We start from the raw sequence: 15990 nt of genomic DNA, 5'->3' as shown, positions 1-15990 counted from the left end.
TTATTTACATGAACACTGCATTTCATCTCCAAGACGATCTTGTAGCAGGAAGGAAAAGCTGAGCAGGAGGAGCCACTGTTCTTACCAAAAGGTGGTTGAGTCAGGTTAAGGCATAGGAGGTGGTATGCTTTGGGACAGTCCTTCTTATCACACATGACCAGCTCTCCCCCATCTCCACACTGGAAACAGTTATCTTCATGCATCTGCTTCTGTTCTGTTTTTATTTTCCGTTTCTTCTGCTTTAGTTTTGCATTTTTCACCTTCTCTTCATTTGCCGTTGCAAATGCTGTCTAAGAAGGAGAAAATCATAACACAGAGTCAACTTATAAACCCCCAGCATTCAAGTAAATTTTGGGTTATTATTTACATGAATTCTTCTTAAATGAGATCCATTTAAAATAGTTTTTAAGCTCTAAAAGCCAGAAGTGCTCATTCAAATGTTTCTGAATTAACCTCCCACCAGACACATGGCAGGGCAGACTATAGAATCTTTGGAGACTTCCAAGGGTAGAAAGTATTAGGCTAAAGAGTGAAATAAATCAAAAGCCTCTTTGCCCTACAGAGTTTCTGGATTTAGGAGGAGAAGCTCCAGTTCCATCCGTGTACCTTGGGACGCACTCCCAGGAAGCCGCTGCAGTTTTCTGCTCCGCAGTGACACTCGGTCCTGCCATTGCCCAGGCAATCCAGGTTGTAATTGAATGTTAATTCCATTCCTGAAATTTAAAGAAAAACAATTCACTCACATGGACACTGAGGGAAGACAGGTCTGTGACAACAGCATTTCATTAGCATCTGTTACCATGAGACCCCTGCTAAAACTAGAGCCTTAAGTAACATCTCCACTCCAATAAATGACAAAGTTCCTAAACGATTCACTGGTATTAATCACTCTGAAGAAAAAAACCACAATTCTAAGTGAGGAACTTGGCCACTGAAAGACAAAAGCAAACATGCCAAATAGTGCCATCCTTTTACCTGCAGGAATGTCACAAAGAGCAAACAGTCCAACTCTAATGTCACCATTCACTGTCCACTTCTGTGTTTCACAGTTTGGGTTACAACTATGGTTCATAAAACGAGAATAGTTCCCCTTCGGGCCAGCATCTATTATTCGGTCCTTCAAGGAAAAAGACAAAGATGTACTTAGTACTTACAAAGCAAAGAGGTTTCCTCCTGCTGAGTGACATTTGCTATCAAACAAGACACGATATTCACCTTGGTTACAGTTAGCATATAAAAATTGGTGACACTGTTCTCGTGAGCACGTTTGATCCGCAGCCGGCACTCCTCCTCGTCTATCAGCTCCCCAACATATTCATTCACAAATTCACCCTGAACAAAGAACAAAAAGAGAACAAAAGTAAGAAATCTGTGCATCCTAACCAGAATCATAAAGGGAAGCAGCACAGAAAAAAGCATTTCCTATAAAAAAAGGCTCAGATCATCAGAAAAAGTGTTACACTTTACTGGTCTCGTAGGCACAGTGTGAATACATGCACCAGGTAATTGCTGTCCTAGCAATACACACAGTAAGAATAAAAGACAGTGCTGTTCCTGCATTCAGTACACAAGACAGTTGTCAGGTCTATAAAACCCTTTAACCTTCCTGCTTTCTTTCAAGAAGGACAATGTAACAATGTTCACGGACTCCTCAGGAAACAGAACTGTTACAGTATTTTCACTAGATACTTCACTTTTATTAGGACTTTAGTAGTCAATAAGCTCAGAACATTTGCAGTCACTCAGTTTTCACTAAACACAGATTTAAAAAGTTCTGAATTTAATAAAACTAATGGCTAAATCCCATGTTTAAAAGCAGCCCTTCAGGCCTTAGTGCTTTCTAAGTAAAATCAGAAGAGCTGGGATGTGACTGACACCTCGATACAAGGCCACCAAGGCATTGGGCATTGCTCTGAGCAGCCAGACAGCCGCTGAGGGGTTAAAACACAGCTCACTCTCTGGAGGTACAGAGCGCAGTGCCCTCCCTGGTGGCTGTCACAGCCCTGCCCTGGCTCTCTGCACCTTTTTGATGCTCCTCTTGGTGCGGAGGCCCCAGCCGCGGCGCTCGGTTTTGATGATCTCGGCGTCGGGGTAGAGCCTCTTGGTGAAGCACTGGTTCTGGCAGCGCTCCCCGGCCGGGCACACCTGCGGGTGGCACTCGTACTGCAGCATCCTGTTGAGGCACTCCGACTCCAGCCCGCAGGGGTTCTCGTCCGACGGCTTGCAGTTACAGCGCGGGATCTCCGACAGGTCGGCCACCTGGATCTGCACCTTCCCGATCACCTTGTTGGACTGGGGAACACAGGGCAGAACAGGGGATGAAGCTGATGCACTGGGAACAGAGTTAACAGCTGACATGAAAAGGCCAAGTTGTTTTATTCTGTGTCCTATGGTACTGTTAACCACAACACGAGATTAGTGGAAAGAACAGCAAAATTATTTACGTGGATTTCTTTAGGTTTCCACTGCTGAACACCTTGGTGTAAGTACACAACTTAGAATCATGGAACAGTGTGAGTTGGAAGGGACCATGGGCAGGGACACTTTCACTAGACCAGGTTGCTGTGATCCCCACCCAACCCATCCTGGGACACTGCCAGGGAGTGGCAGCCACACCTTCTCTAGGTATCCTTACTCATGCACAGAATAAAAATAAAATAGAAAGAGGCCAACTCACTTTAATGTGTTTATAGGGTGGAGGCTTCCTTGAATTCCTTTCAATTTCCAATGCCTCTTTGCTTTCTCTTTGTGCTTTCAGTTCCTGGAAACGCTTTGCTGCTTCTTCAAGTGCTGTGCAAGGAATTCAGAATAGAAAGCAATCAGCCCCAGCTGCTGCTAATTAAATATGTACATGTATCTATTTAATTTTTTTTTTAAGACTACGAACAGAACTCTATTAACAAAAAGACAAGCTAAAAATTAGTTATTGCAATTTATCATGAATTTATCATCAGGTACTTTCAGCAGGTACCAAGATATCGAACAATGATCCCATGCAGCTGAGCCCAAGATCCATCTTAACATTCCCCCATTTGTGAAAGCACTGAACTGGCCCACAACAACACACAATGAGTAGGCACTTAAACACATTTTTATCTGCAGTCAAGAGATCAACACAATGCTTGGATTTCACGTGAACACAGAACACTAGTCACATAATATTCCCATGCAGGTTAAGTGGTGATGGAGACACAAACACGTGGAATTTTTGTCATAAACCACTATAAACTTTGTTTGATTTTACCTTTCTTGAAGGTCTTGTTAATACTAGTTTGCCCCTCAGCAAAGCTTTTATCTCCTTCAACATAAGGGAAAACTCTGCCCTGGTGTACCCAATAGTAGTCATGTGAACCAAAGAAAAATACTGGGAAGTCCCCGATATCATGTTTGAGGCCCTGTATGTTGAGAGGCACAGACCTGGGATTGCAGATCTCTGCTGGCCACCACCTGCAGAGTAGGAGAGAAAAGAAGAATGTAAGTTCCCTGAATAGAGCTTCCCAGTTTCCTTAGTGGGATTGAGAAATAAAAGCAAGTTTTCCTCTCTTAAGGAAATTAATTCCTTCTTCATGCAGCCAAGGCTCCTGCTGGCAATGCCTGGGAAGCTCCATGCAAAACACAAGCAATGTTCTTACTCCAAATTTTGGGGAAGCCTTCTAAGAATATCCTTGGCCTGAGAGTGGGATTCCAGGATCACCTGCAAACAGCTGTATTGCTGCAGCTGACTAAAGCAAACACCAGCAAGGACAGCTGGGCTCTGCCAGCCCCTGCTTTCCCACATCCTGATCATGCTCTGCAGAGCAGAGGTGTGTGCACTTCGGAGTCCATCACTGCCTGGGAGAAGCAGGAGCATCGCATTTCAAGGGTGACATCCACCTCTGACCCCAAGCAGAGGAATTATTGTATTTCTAACTCTTGCTCAGGATGACTGAGATGCTTTATCTTCCTGCAATTCCAGAGTACATTAAAACCTCCAAAGATTAGAACCCCCAAAAGGTGAACTTGCCTGTAATTCCCAAGCTTGACCCAAACGATCTGCTTGTACCGCAGCTTCTTGCCAGCTTTACAGTCATTGCAATTCCAGCATCCCTCAGGCATTTCTATGCTGAGACACTCGGGGTGGAAGGAAGCTGGGCACGACTCACAGCACAACAGTTTGCCACCTTGAAACAAAGAAGCCCTGCTTGGTTTGTAGAAGTCAGGATTTGCTCCCCCCGTGCACAGCAATTGACATTCATTGAAAATCATCCGCTCCAGATTCCCACTGCCCCACAGAAAAATGGCAAAAGAAAGGGATCGAGTCAAACTTAACAATGTTGGTTAAAAAGGACTGTGCAGGGCTTAATCTAAGCTGGGACCCTTAACTGCATCAGACAAAAGAGCAGCTGAGGACTCAAACACGAGGTGAGCTGGCAGGAGGAGCACCATTCCCAAAGGAAGCACTACAGCTGGGAACAGTGGTACCAGCTTTCAGTGCTCTGGTGGTGGCCAAAGCAACCACAAAACTCCACATTTTTAAAGAATCCTTTTCAATCAACATTGCTCTGACTGAATCCCCAGCAATCATTAGCGAGCACCAACCCCACAGCCTATAGGTTGATCAATACTTTTCTGCTGCAAGGACAGGAAAAAGAGTTGTAGTAAGTGTGTTTACACCACAAGAAGTTTATCAGGATGAGCCCAGTACATAAAGCAGAATGAGACACGCATGAGTTGTCCCCATCCCAAAAAGTCCTGGTGCACAGAGAGAACCTCATTACTGGGGTTCACATGAATTTCTGAAGTTTACTAATTTGGGTAAAAGTTATTTTGGCTGGCTCACATTTTGGACGATGTGTTACATGTGGAGAGCCACAGTACATCTCTAAGCCACCCTCAGCAAAGCTGTTCATGCAAGATGACTTGATACATTACACATACTGAAATATTTTATACATGTAGGTATATCAAATATATAGATATAGGATCTTATATTTATATATATTTTAAAATCAACAAGATTTTGTCTCCCAGATGGAAAATCTGGGAGAGACTTGAGAGTATTCAAACCAATTTTCAATCACAGTATCAAAAGAAGTGTGAATAGTCACTTTAAACCTTTATCAGAAAATCTTGTTCACCTATAGACTTCCCAAAGTATCATTGCATTAACTGATCATTGCATGTTACAATAAGCATTCCTTAAACAATTCAGTTGCATGACCAACACTGTATTTCCTCTGCTAAATCCAGTAAAAACCAGTCACATGGATCCTCCAGAGCTCCCAAACCCATAATGAAATATTTGAAGTATTTTTTTCAAATGTAATTTCAGAGGAAATACAGACAAATTACTGAAACATTATCCAAGATGAGAAAATGCCAAGAGATGCAAAAATCAAACAAAATCAAACATAAAACTGTCAATGCTAAGCAAGAAAAAACCCAACATTGCTCTCGGAATGCATTAGGCAGATATGGCTCAAGCTAAGCGCAGGGCTCAAAATAATTCTTGTTTTCAGGAATTACAGGACTACTGCAAGCCATTGATCTCACAACGCTGACAGCGACCTAACTGGGGCCGGGAAATGGGGCAGCGGCTCTGAACGCTCACGAGGAACCAAATTTCTGTGGGGAACGAAATACTACAGCTGAGCATTGCACACAGGCAGCAGGAACTGCCCCACGGGGGTCTGGAGAGCCTCAGCCCCCTCGGCAGCAGGAGGTGGCCCTGTCCAGAGCTGCGGGGTCCCTGCGGGGTCCCTGAGCCCAGCTGTGGCAAGGACCCATCCCCACGGGAGGGGACAGGCATGGGGCACTCTGGCTCGGTGGTGGAGGGGGGACACGAGGCCCAGGGACTCGTGGAGACACACTCAGGCCAAACCTCCCTGCCCTCCTGCCCTGGCACCCTCCACAAGGACACGGCACCCACCCTGTGCAGCCCCAAGCGCCCTCTTCTCCCCTCAGGACCTGCCCAAGGTTGAAGCAGCACATCCCCCTCTGCTTCCAATCAGTTTAAGAAGTGGTTTTACATCATCCAGGTAAATACTGAACTGCGACAATATCGAGATCCATCTGCCTCCTCTTCACATTGCTGTGCAAACAGCTCCCTGAACCTGGAACAGCCCAGGCCGGATAGTGACCAAATCTCTTCCAAGGAGAATTTCGTGACAGCAATTATTTTAAGCCCTTTTATAACTAAAAAAAAAAAAAAAATCGCCAACAACATGAACACAGGCTCACAAAAACCATGAGTGAAGGTCACTGAAAGCAGTGTCAGGGGACAAGCAGACATTTCTCCATTGATTTAGAGAGAAAAAATAGAAAAAGCGAAAGTAAATTAAAGAGAAAGAAACTATTTTGGTTACCTTTCTCACATTTCTTTTTGGAAGCTGACGAAGGAGGAGGAATCATAGGTAATTTCATCAACTCAGCACGATTTGACTCATTCAGTAGGTAGTGGGACTTATAGGCATAGGAACTGAACAGGGGGTCTGAATGGTCCTGCACTACCAGCCCTATACGAAACAAACAGAAAGAGATGAGTTGCAATGAAACTACCCATGATTCCATGAAGGAAAAACCAAATAAATCCAATGAACACCTCTAATGCGTTATGTGGGAATGAAAAAAGGATAAAAATGAAGAAAAAAGAAAGTCTGACAAAGTTTCTGTGCTAACAAAGAGGTTGTCCTGGAGAGACTCAAACTTAACTGGAAAATCTTGCAATGAAATAAGCTGCTTCTAAGTGGAATTTCAATTGGTTTTTTACCCTTCATTTGTGCATTTACAGACAAGCACAAGAAAAGCAACGAAGTTTGAATCCATGGGATCCCCTCTCCTTCCCACAGGGCAAAAGGAAGCTCCTCTGCAGACCTGGGGTGATGGTCACTGCAGCTGGGCCCTGCTCTGAGCTGGGGCTACAGATGGAACAGACGCTGGGAATGAGAACTCACCGTTCCCTCCCTACAAGCCTCTCCCTGAGATCTTGCCTATGGAAGTGTTTTGCCTCTGTAAGTGTGCTGGGAAGCAAGGAGGAGGTCAGTGTTCTGTAAGGCACCATGGAGGAAGCACAGATGGAAGTTCTGCCCTAGGCTGTGGAGGTGAAGCTCCCCCACCCAGCCCTCCCAGGGCTGCTCCAGAACAGTCCAGCTCAGTTCCCTACAGAACTCCATTCCAGGCCTTTGCCAGTCTCTGTCCTGCACCAAGAAGAGCTTTTCCTTGTTACCCCAAAGAGCCTGGCAGCCCTGCTGAGAGTCCAGAGCTGCCGAGCAGAAGCGCTTGGCCAGTAACTCATGGCAAGAGCAGAGCAACTGAGCCCCAAAGAAACAGGAAAGATCAGCTACCAAGAGAGCCCCCAGTTCCTCCCCTGAGGGACACACAGCTGAGGGCAGGAAAGAAGCTCTTGGATGGTGCCAAAGCACTGCTGTAAGAAGACTGGGGTCAGCCCGCCTGGACACGCATCGCTGGGAGGATTCCTGGAACAAGGGAACCTACACATGCAATGAGGTGAACTGTACCATGCTGACTGGAAGGTTATTGCAGAGTGGTGAATAAGAGGTCTCTAAATATCTTGTATTTCAAGTACCTCACTGTAAGCAAGTTTGTATATCTTACAGATTATCTCTCATCTACATTTCTCACTTCATTAACTGCATCTGAACACCAAGTCTCTGCTTCTGATAGCAACTACCACTAATTAAATCACCATTCTCACAGAGATGTCCAAGGATTTCTGAAGCATTCAGTTCCCCATTTCTTTCTGAGCAGGTGGCTCAGTGCTCCTGCCCCAGGTACTGTCCTCAGCACTCTGGCTCCTGATTCCAGCCAGGCCTGGTGGACACAAGCCCCACAAGAACATTTTAGAGGAACAAGTACAGAGCTGCTCTAAGACACGGAGGATTCAGGCAGCGGCAATGGTTTGTAACTGTTCAAGTTATCCTAATTAAGATCTGGGGAATACACAGGACAGGGAATTCCATCTGCCAGGGCACAAGAGGTTATTTAGATTGCCAGGAGAAAATACAGACTTGTGCAGTTTCATCTCTGATGGAGCCAGATTCACATATAAAGAGAATTACTAAACAAATGTAAAGTGGAAGAAAAAAAAATAGCATGAAAAATCCCTTTTTCATTTCTTGTCATTCTGAGATGTGTAATTATTCCTCTGCTCTTGCAAAGTCAAGCCAAACTAAACTTCTACTTGAATGAACATAAATGAAAACAAGTAACTTCAGGATGCAGCTCACTTTCATTTCCCTATTAGTGACTCTCAAAACTGCTGCAGAGAACATATCCAATATAAACTGCTGGCATTCTGTAGAAGGTACACATTAATATTATTCCAACAGAATAATGGTACCTTTGAATCTTGAGAGCAAAGCAACTGCTGCACCAACATTTTTTTAAGCTGCTCTCTGGCAGAACCCTGGTGAATGAAGAACCATAAAAGTAACAAGTGGGGAAAAAGTTAAAAAGAAAAAGAAAAAAAAGGAACTTTGACACATGGAAAAGTTCAGCATGAAACCTGCTCATACAGTACTGCTAAATGTTTTCTTTCAAAGTTCTCAAATGTGATGGCAGTTATAAATTGAGTTATTCTAGTTCATGAGTAAATCCCATGTTTTAGCCCTAAAACTTGGGACAGTTTTAAGTTTGTAGCAGTGAAAGAATCCCCTTCTGCTTAATACAGTGATTAACAACACAGCAGCCATTCTCAGCATGAAAAGGCTGTAATGGGGGGGATTGGGATCTGCTTTTCCTACTGGCAGGAAAGTGGGCCTGAGTGCCTAGTGCTGCTTCTGGCTATCAAATGTTATGGACCAACACAGCGAGTGGAATCTCATGAGAACTGCTGACCAAAACAAAATAAAATTAAATTACATTAAAAATCCCAGGCGGCATTTAACCCCAGCAAGCCCTAAGGGAGGAGTTCCTCATGAAACACTGTTTTTATCACTAAACTGCACAAATGACAACAGAACTATAAAAGAGGGAAAATCCAAGTGTCTCACCTCTTGCACAAACGAAACAAAAGCCTACATTTACAGCTGATGAGGAGTGAGTCCTTTTGGAATGGTTACTACAGATGAGGATGTGGGATGACACAAACAAGCTTCCTGCAGCGATGCAGCCGTCTCCAGAGTGATAGGCCACGGGACAGCGCAGACATCTCGCCATGCGACCTGCTCAGGAAACACAGCACAGGCACCGTCACCCACCACTGCGGTGGGAAACACCACTGAGCACAACCAGTGCTCAGGTCAGCACAGGGCACAGCTCCCCACAGGCAAAGGCAAGGCTGCCTCTATTCCAATGGCAGTACTGGGTACAAAAAAAAGAAAGAGCTACATCTCTTTTCTGAAGGAAGTTTTACAAACATTACCCCTTAACTTTCACTTTAAAATTGTTAAGCAAAACTTCCATCAGCCTAGGGGCAATTTGTTTGCTTTAAACATTTTGGTTCATTTCTAAAAGGATGTTATTCCTTGAAAAACAATTGTTCACAAGGCCACTACAAACAGTCTTTAAAAACCAATATTCCTTGGCCTCATGCTGTGAACCCTTGGCTTCCATGAGACCCAGCACCAAGAGCTGACCAAGTGTGTGGATCCAGGTATACCCCAGTGTCATGCTGCCAGCTCTTCCCCCCATGAGCTATTTCAGCTGATGACCTCAGCGAGGAGGAAACCCTCGTTCCTCAGTGTGTTACAGACTGGATGAAGCGTCCCTGTCTCGATGCAGCTGAGCCTCCTCCCTGCTCGGAGCTGCTGCCCTCACCTTTGCTGGCTTTGTGCATGTCCTTGTCCATGGAGCAGGCGGTGCAGCAGTGCTGCGGGCAGCGGAAGCCCCGGGACTCGAACAGGGCCGTGGCAAACTTGCGCACACAGGCCTCGTGGTAGAACTTCCCGCAGGTGCTGACAGAGCAGCGCTTCACGTCCTTGCCAGGCAGCTTGCAGGAAAAGCACGTGTGCTCTCCTTGGAAGAGAAGGAATAAGGAATGCCAACTGTAAGAGCCAACTCTGATGTATAGATATTGTCCAAACAAATTCTGAAGCCAACAGACTGTGAGCATTACAGGATTCTTCCCATCCAACAGTGGTTACTGTGATCTACAGTAACATTGGAGTAGCCGCTCACATAAAAATCTCTTATTCCAAGTAAAAGCCTAAGCAGTTCATTATTTGTTTTTCTTACAAGGCACTTGCTAAATGGAAAATGAGAATCTGGTCTCAGAGGTTAAAAAAGCAGCAGAATAACCCAAACTTACTCACAAACCCTTGAAAGCACCATCTTGGCTTGCCCTGACCAGAATGTGGCTCCTGAGCAAAGGGGGAAATCCCTCCCGGTTTTCCAGGTACAGGAACACACTCACCGTTCTTACACTCGGTGCAGACGAACTTTTCCTCAGGCATGGCCTTCAGACCGAGACACTCCAGGTGGAACATGCTGCAGCACTCGCCCTCGCAGGCCAGCAGCGACTCGCCGGAGCTCTCACAGATCTGCAAGGGGCAGAGGGCTCAGCAGGGACAGGGCACCCTGACATGCCAGGGACTGCCAGCTGCTAACTACAGGAACTGCCTGCAATTGCTTCAGAACTAGGGTAAGGCAGGAGAACTGAACCTGGCAAGTCTCAGGCCGAGGACAAGCCCAGCACTCCCCTGCACTTTGCTCTGGGGTAACAGTGCGAGCCAGGACAGAGACAGAGGCACCACAGCATCCACCTGCACTCCTCCGTGTCTCAGGGAACAAGCTGCTCTTGCTCTTCAGGTTTGTTACTACTGACCAAGGAACTGCACAGACCATCCCAGGATTTTTTTTTCAAAATACCAAAAAATTCTCTCTCTGTCCAACCCTGACCAACCATCTGGAATCTTCAAATGGAACAGAAAATGGCCAAAAAATCTACTTTTTCTATTGATGCTGGCAGGTATGGCTTACACATCACCTTCCAGCTGCTGAGCTTTCTGGCCTGCAGGTGGGCTTAGGATTCATTTAATATGAATCATTTCCAGAGCATAAAAACTCCTAAAAATCTTGATATTTTATCTGAGAGGTCAAATTAAGAGAACTAAGAGAAACAGGGGATATGTATTTAGTATCCATCACTTCCCAGTATCACCAGTTACCTGACAAACAGTGTCTTTTTTACTTGTTCCAGTTCCTCTCCTGGATAAGCTGGAGTCCACTGACTGCACATCTGAGGCATCGGCATCAGCAGCGGCCGAGGGGCTGTCTGAACGCTTCCCAAAACTGCCCTACAAAGAGGAAAAACCCACGGCTCTCAAACCAGACAACGCCAAACCACAACCACACTGGCAAAAATATTTCTGTCACTGTTGATCAAAAGACCATTTGGTAGGTCAAGAGACACAAAGGTCCTGGAAGTGTGCTGAATTTCACTGGGATGACACAAGTGCTGCCTTCTTGATATATTTCACCTGTACAAGCCAAACACCATAAAGAGCTCTCTTACTTTTCCAGACACTCTTTGGAGTTACACCAGATACAGCAACATCTCCCAATTCCCCAAGAATTTCAAATCCTTCACAGAGCAAACCATGATCTAAAGCAATGCTTTGCCAGACAAAGTAACAGAAAAATTTGTAAGCAAATATTGTATTTTTATAACAAACCAGTGGAGCGGATTAGAAGTAAACAGACTAGGTTTTATGTTTTCAGATAATAAAAGACTCAACATTTGTAGAAAATAGTGCTCACATATTTAGCAATAATCAACTGAAAAGCCTCTTGTACACTAACAGCTTGTTCAGGTTCCTGCGAGAACCAACACACCTTTACCTGCAAATCATTGAGTCCTCTGGAATCAGAGTCAGATGTGTCCCTGTAGGCTGAGCTGGTCAGTTCCATGTCCGTGGAGGCACGACTTCTCTTCTTTAAGGGTTTACAGGAGTCTGAAATCTCACTGGCACCTTAACACAACATGCTAAAATTAGTTTAATACACGTTCTCAACTTTTTACTTAAGTTTAATAAAGGAAAGAAAGATGAGAGCTTGGATTGTATTAACTGTCTTAATTTTCAGTTTGCAATTTTGCTACCAGTTGAATTCTCCCTGAAAATTAACTGAAAACCAGCTTAGGAAGAGCTTTTGACAAACTTTTTAACATGGTGACACAGTGGAAGAAGGCAATAAATTGTCTCTAAGAGAGGAGAACCAGGGTAAGGCAGGAGAACTTAGGAGATCCTTAAATCCTTAGGAGATTTCCTCTTCATCATCCACCTTTAACTTTGGCTAAGCAGAGACTTTTAAGAAATGCCCAGAAGGCCTTAGGGGCTCACAGCACATGAACAAACACCATCCTTCCTCCAGCAATGCACAAGGACCAGAACCCCAAACACAGCCTGGCCCCAGAGAAGTCAAGCTTGGCCCTACAGAGCACCAACATTGTGGCTCACATGGAACAAAGCTGCTGCCCAAGGGCCAGGAGCCACCAAGGTCAGTCGAGTTAATTTTCACCTGTCACTCACCTTTCTGCAACCCCGTCTTCACTGCTGCCAGTGGGACAGCTTCAACCTGTTTGAAAGGAAAATCCACAGTTAACACCAGAGGAAAATTTCTCCCTAATACCAAAAAGCAAACAGGTCAGCTCAAGGGGTTAGAATTCAGGTGGGAGCTGCCATCCCCTCCTCAGCCCGAGCCTCCACGTCCCGCTGGATCCACTCCTGCCTACGCTGGTGCCCGCAGGCCTGGCAGCCACGGGCCACTAGCCAGGTCCTTCCTGTGTCCCTTGGGGCAGGAAGGTGACAGGAGTGCTGTATCCGTGTCCAGCAGGCAGGAGCGGGGGCCCTAGGGCAGCCACCCCTGGTGCTGTGCAAACCCCACAGCTGTGTGAGCACCCTGGCAGGGCTGGCACGGGGCTAGCGAGGCACAATGCGGGGCCACTCGGCGCTCCCTGCAGCTCCTGCAGCCCTTCCTCCGTCTAGAGCTCTGCACGGGCCCGCCCGGTGCCGTGGTGCAGGGCTCTACACAGCTGCAACGCCGGGGCACAGGCGCTCCAGCACACAAAGGGACAAGTTTACAACCTTGCAAAAGCACCTCCAGTCCTTGACCCTATGGAGAAGTTTAGGAACTGTTCTGCCAACACACATGGAAGATGTGGGAATTTGGTGACTGGATAATATTTACAGAAGAAAGCTGTTGCCTAAAATCCTGTTTTCAAGAATTACAAGTTATTTCTTTGCAATGTGGTTACATATGCATGGAGAAACACATTTAGTAAATATTTAAGGATTATTCTATACTTTTTTTAAAAAATATTTTATTTTGTTGTACAATAGGTAAAAACATACAGTAGAAGGATTTGTATAGGATACATTTTGTAATACAAATATAAAATCTAAACAATCACTTTTATTTCTCCACTATTCACTGTAACAGTAGCATCAACATTTTTGTTTTTCCCATTAATTGTACTTGTTCCAGTTATAATTTTATACCAAGTTGTTGCAGACTAACTGGGGAATCAAGAAAACTTGACTTTGGGTAACAAATATTGTTGCATAATTTTAAGAAGTTAGTAAGTTTTCTTTTTAAAAATTTAACTTAATACATTCAAGGTTTTGCGCATTACAATCCCCCTGGGTTTCACTTCAGTCAGATACTTCTCCTGAGAAAAGCACTTTGATTAATGTCCACAACTGAGTCAGCCAGGTAAGAGAAGCACATGAAGCTACCTGGCATCCATGAAGTTCATCTTGTTGGTTCTTATACCTTTGTTAAGAAACCTTTACAAACATAAAGCAACTCTTTTGAGAGGGGGAGGCTGCGACAGCTCGTGCTAAGAGGCTCCACGGACCGCATCAGGTGTCACACACCCAACACTTAAATTGCTTTAAAATTTCAGCAAGAAACTGCCTCGAGCTGGAGCACTCCTCTGCTGCACAACAGTGCAGAAATGCTGCAGCATCAAAGGAAAAATAAGGAAAAAAAAAAACCAAAAAAGCAACTGAGTTCACTTTCAGTCTCTGAAGTGAAGGAAGTGCAAAACAAAGCGCAAAGGGCAAAGAATAAATTAAAGAGATAAAAATATTTTTTCCCCTTCCCATATAAATCTTCATCCTGACTCTTTAAAAATTCTCACTGGGAAAACCTAAACTATGAAACATTTATATAAAATTCTCAGCTTTCAGACAGAGGCCCTTGAAGCGGGAAAAATCAACCACGCAAGGAGAAGAACCAACAACTTTGACAAACTTATTTAAAGTGTATGCAGGTTGTAGTATCTGTCCATCCACTGCACTCTCCTACTCATTTCCACACACAAATTTTTTATCATTAAAATTTTCTTAAAGCAACAACATTTGTCTGTCTGACATCCAGATTAAAGGAATGCCCTGTACACGTTAGAACTATTTCAGGAAAAAATGGTGTATCCCAGAACTGTTTTGCTGATGTCTGCCAGCATGAAAGTCTGACTATTCATCTTTAAGTGAAATCATTCTTGAAGTCCATTTTCAGAAGTGGTCAAATTAATCACTCTAACTTCATTTGAAAAACAAAGCCTCAACACAAACCAGCAGCTAAATCAAGAGCCAAAGGAAGGAACCTGGGTGCAATTCCATCCAAGAGAAATCACTGAAACAAACCCATTTTGCTCGGAACAGAAATCTCAAAGGAAACATGGCAGGTTCATTAGGAGTCATCCATCACTGCGTTCCCACTTCCATAGCCTGACTGATACTGAGAAGATGCCAGTAGCAGAGTCACAGCAATGGCATTGACAGGGGGATTTCATGGAGGATAGTCCAAACCGAAACCCGATGGGGAAAAATGGAGAAAAATAAAAAGGCACCAATATAAGCCACAACATTTATGAATACAATATATTTTAACTCTCTACATGGAGGAAGCCAACCTGCTCCTTTTTGATCTTCTTCTTTGGCACAACTTCGGTGGATTTCTCAGACTCAGAGCGGGTTCGAATCGATCTTCTCTGTTGCTTCTTTTCTACACAACCTGAAGAAGGAAAAAGGTTTCCATTATACGATTCCTTGTATTTCTGAGGCACACCAAGATGTGCAAAACCAAACCAAGAGGTAAAGGAACGAAACCAAGACTTTGTCCTCTTTTGAATGTTTTATTTTTAAATTCAGTTCCAAACTATTGACCAGCTGGTGCTGTGGCTGCAGACACACATTCTGATTCCAGAGACAGATCACCTTCAGAAAACAGACACAAGTAACAGACTGGAACAAAAGGCTGGAATTCAGATTAGGGCAAACAGATTTCCATAATACATAACACACTTCTCAGGCATAGTCTTCACCTGGGTAATTCTGAACCAAACAGTCCATCTTTGGTGTTTTGGGAAGGTAGCCACAACCAACTCCTCAAATAAAAACAAACTAGAAATTTCAGACACAAAGCACAGCTTCAGGATTTCCTCCAAAATGCCAGGATGTGTCCCCTCTGTGGGGTGATGGCCTGTCACATAACTACAGCCAGTCCCACCCTGTACCATCTACAGCCACACCAGACCTCAATGCTCACCTGAAAATTCTGAGGTGAAGAAAAGCTCAGCACAAACAGAAGCATCAACCATGACGTGTTACCGTCATTAACGAATGTCAAAAACTAGTTTTCAGAAGTATTACCATAGAAATCAAACTCAGATTAATAAAGGTTATTGTGACAGTTCAACAGATGAAGAGGGAGCTACTGGGCTTTTGGCAACTAAGGCTGACAAAATCAGAAGACCTTCTGTGCTCCAGCCCCTCCCAAACAGGCACACTGAGAACCATGGACACGGCACTCAACACCATGGGCAGCTGCTGAAACAAGCACAACGCTTGCAGCTGACAAAACTGGCACCTGAGATCTACAATGAGCTGCTGGGAAGCATTACTCTGGGTTTTCAGTCTGGGAGATTTCATCTATGGAAGACAACTGGGAAATACTTTGTTTTCTTCCAAGCAAACCTGCAAACTCTTGGGAGCTGACTGTGTCAGATGGATGCACTGTTAGGAGCTGTAAACCTGCCTGGTCTTGTCA

General features: G+C 44.6%; 1 protein-coding gene across 4 annotated transcripts in view; it reads right to left on the bottom strand.

The window, feature by feature from the left end:
• Positions 1–15990, bottom strand: part of NSD3 (nuclear receptor binding SET domain protein 3) — a 36207-nt gene that overhangs the window by 5819 nt on the left and 14398 nt on the right. For 2 of the 4 annotated variants that reach the window (XM_012570519.5, XM_072917767.1), the window contains exons 8-23: positions 14855–14955; positions 12468–12513; positions 11779–11909; positions 11106–11234; positions 10352–10478; positions 9757–9954; positions 8991–9161; positions 6345–6494; positions 4004–4160; positions 3245–3447; positions 2678–2790; positions 2023–2292; positions 1216–1332; positions 976–1117; positions 607–713; positions 86–290 (exon numbers count right to left, since the gene is read on the bottom strand). In XM_012570519.5, coding sequence (XP_012425973.4) covers positions 86–290; positions 607–713; positions 976–1117; positions 1216–1332; positions 2023–2292; positions 2678–2790; positions 3245–3447; positions 4004–4160; positions 6345–6494; positions 8991–9161; positions 9757–9954; positions 10352–10478; positions 11106–11234; positions 11779–11909; positions 12468–12513; positions 14855–14955 — 2367 coding nt within the window. Of the gene's footprint in view, positions 1–85; positions 291–606; positions 714–975; positions 1118–1215; positions 1333–2022; positions 2293–2677; positions 2791–3244; positions 3448–4003; positions 4161–6344; positions 6495–8990; positions 9162–9756; positions 9955–10351; positions 10479–11105; positions 11235–11778; positions 11910–12467; positions 12514–14854; positions 14956–15990 lie in introns of those variants that run through there. The other 2 variants (XM_030290146.4, XM_030290147.4) reach the window with 2 other exon arrangements.

This window comes from Taeniopygia guttata, chromosome 22 (assembly GCF_048771995.1).
Source record: "Taeniopygia guttata chromosome 22, bTaeGut7.mat, whole genome shotgun sequence".
NCBI lineage: Eukaryota > Metazoa > Chordata > Aves > Passeriformes > Estrildidae > Taeniopygia > Taeniopygia guttata.
The sequence above is the reverse complement of the archived record's forward strand: the minus strand, read 5'-3'. Positions and strand labels throughout refer to the sequence as shown.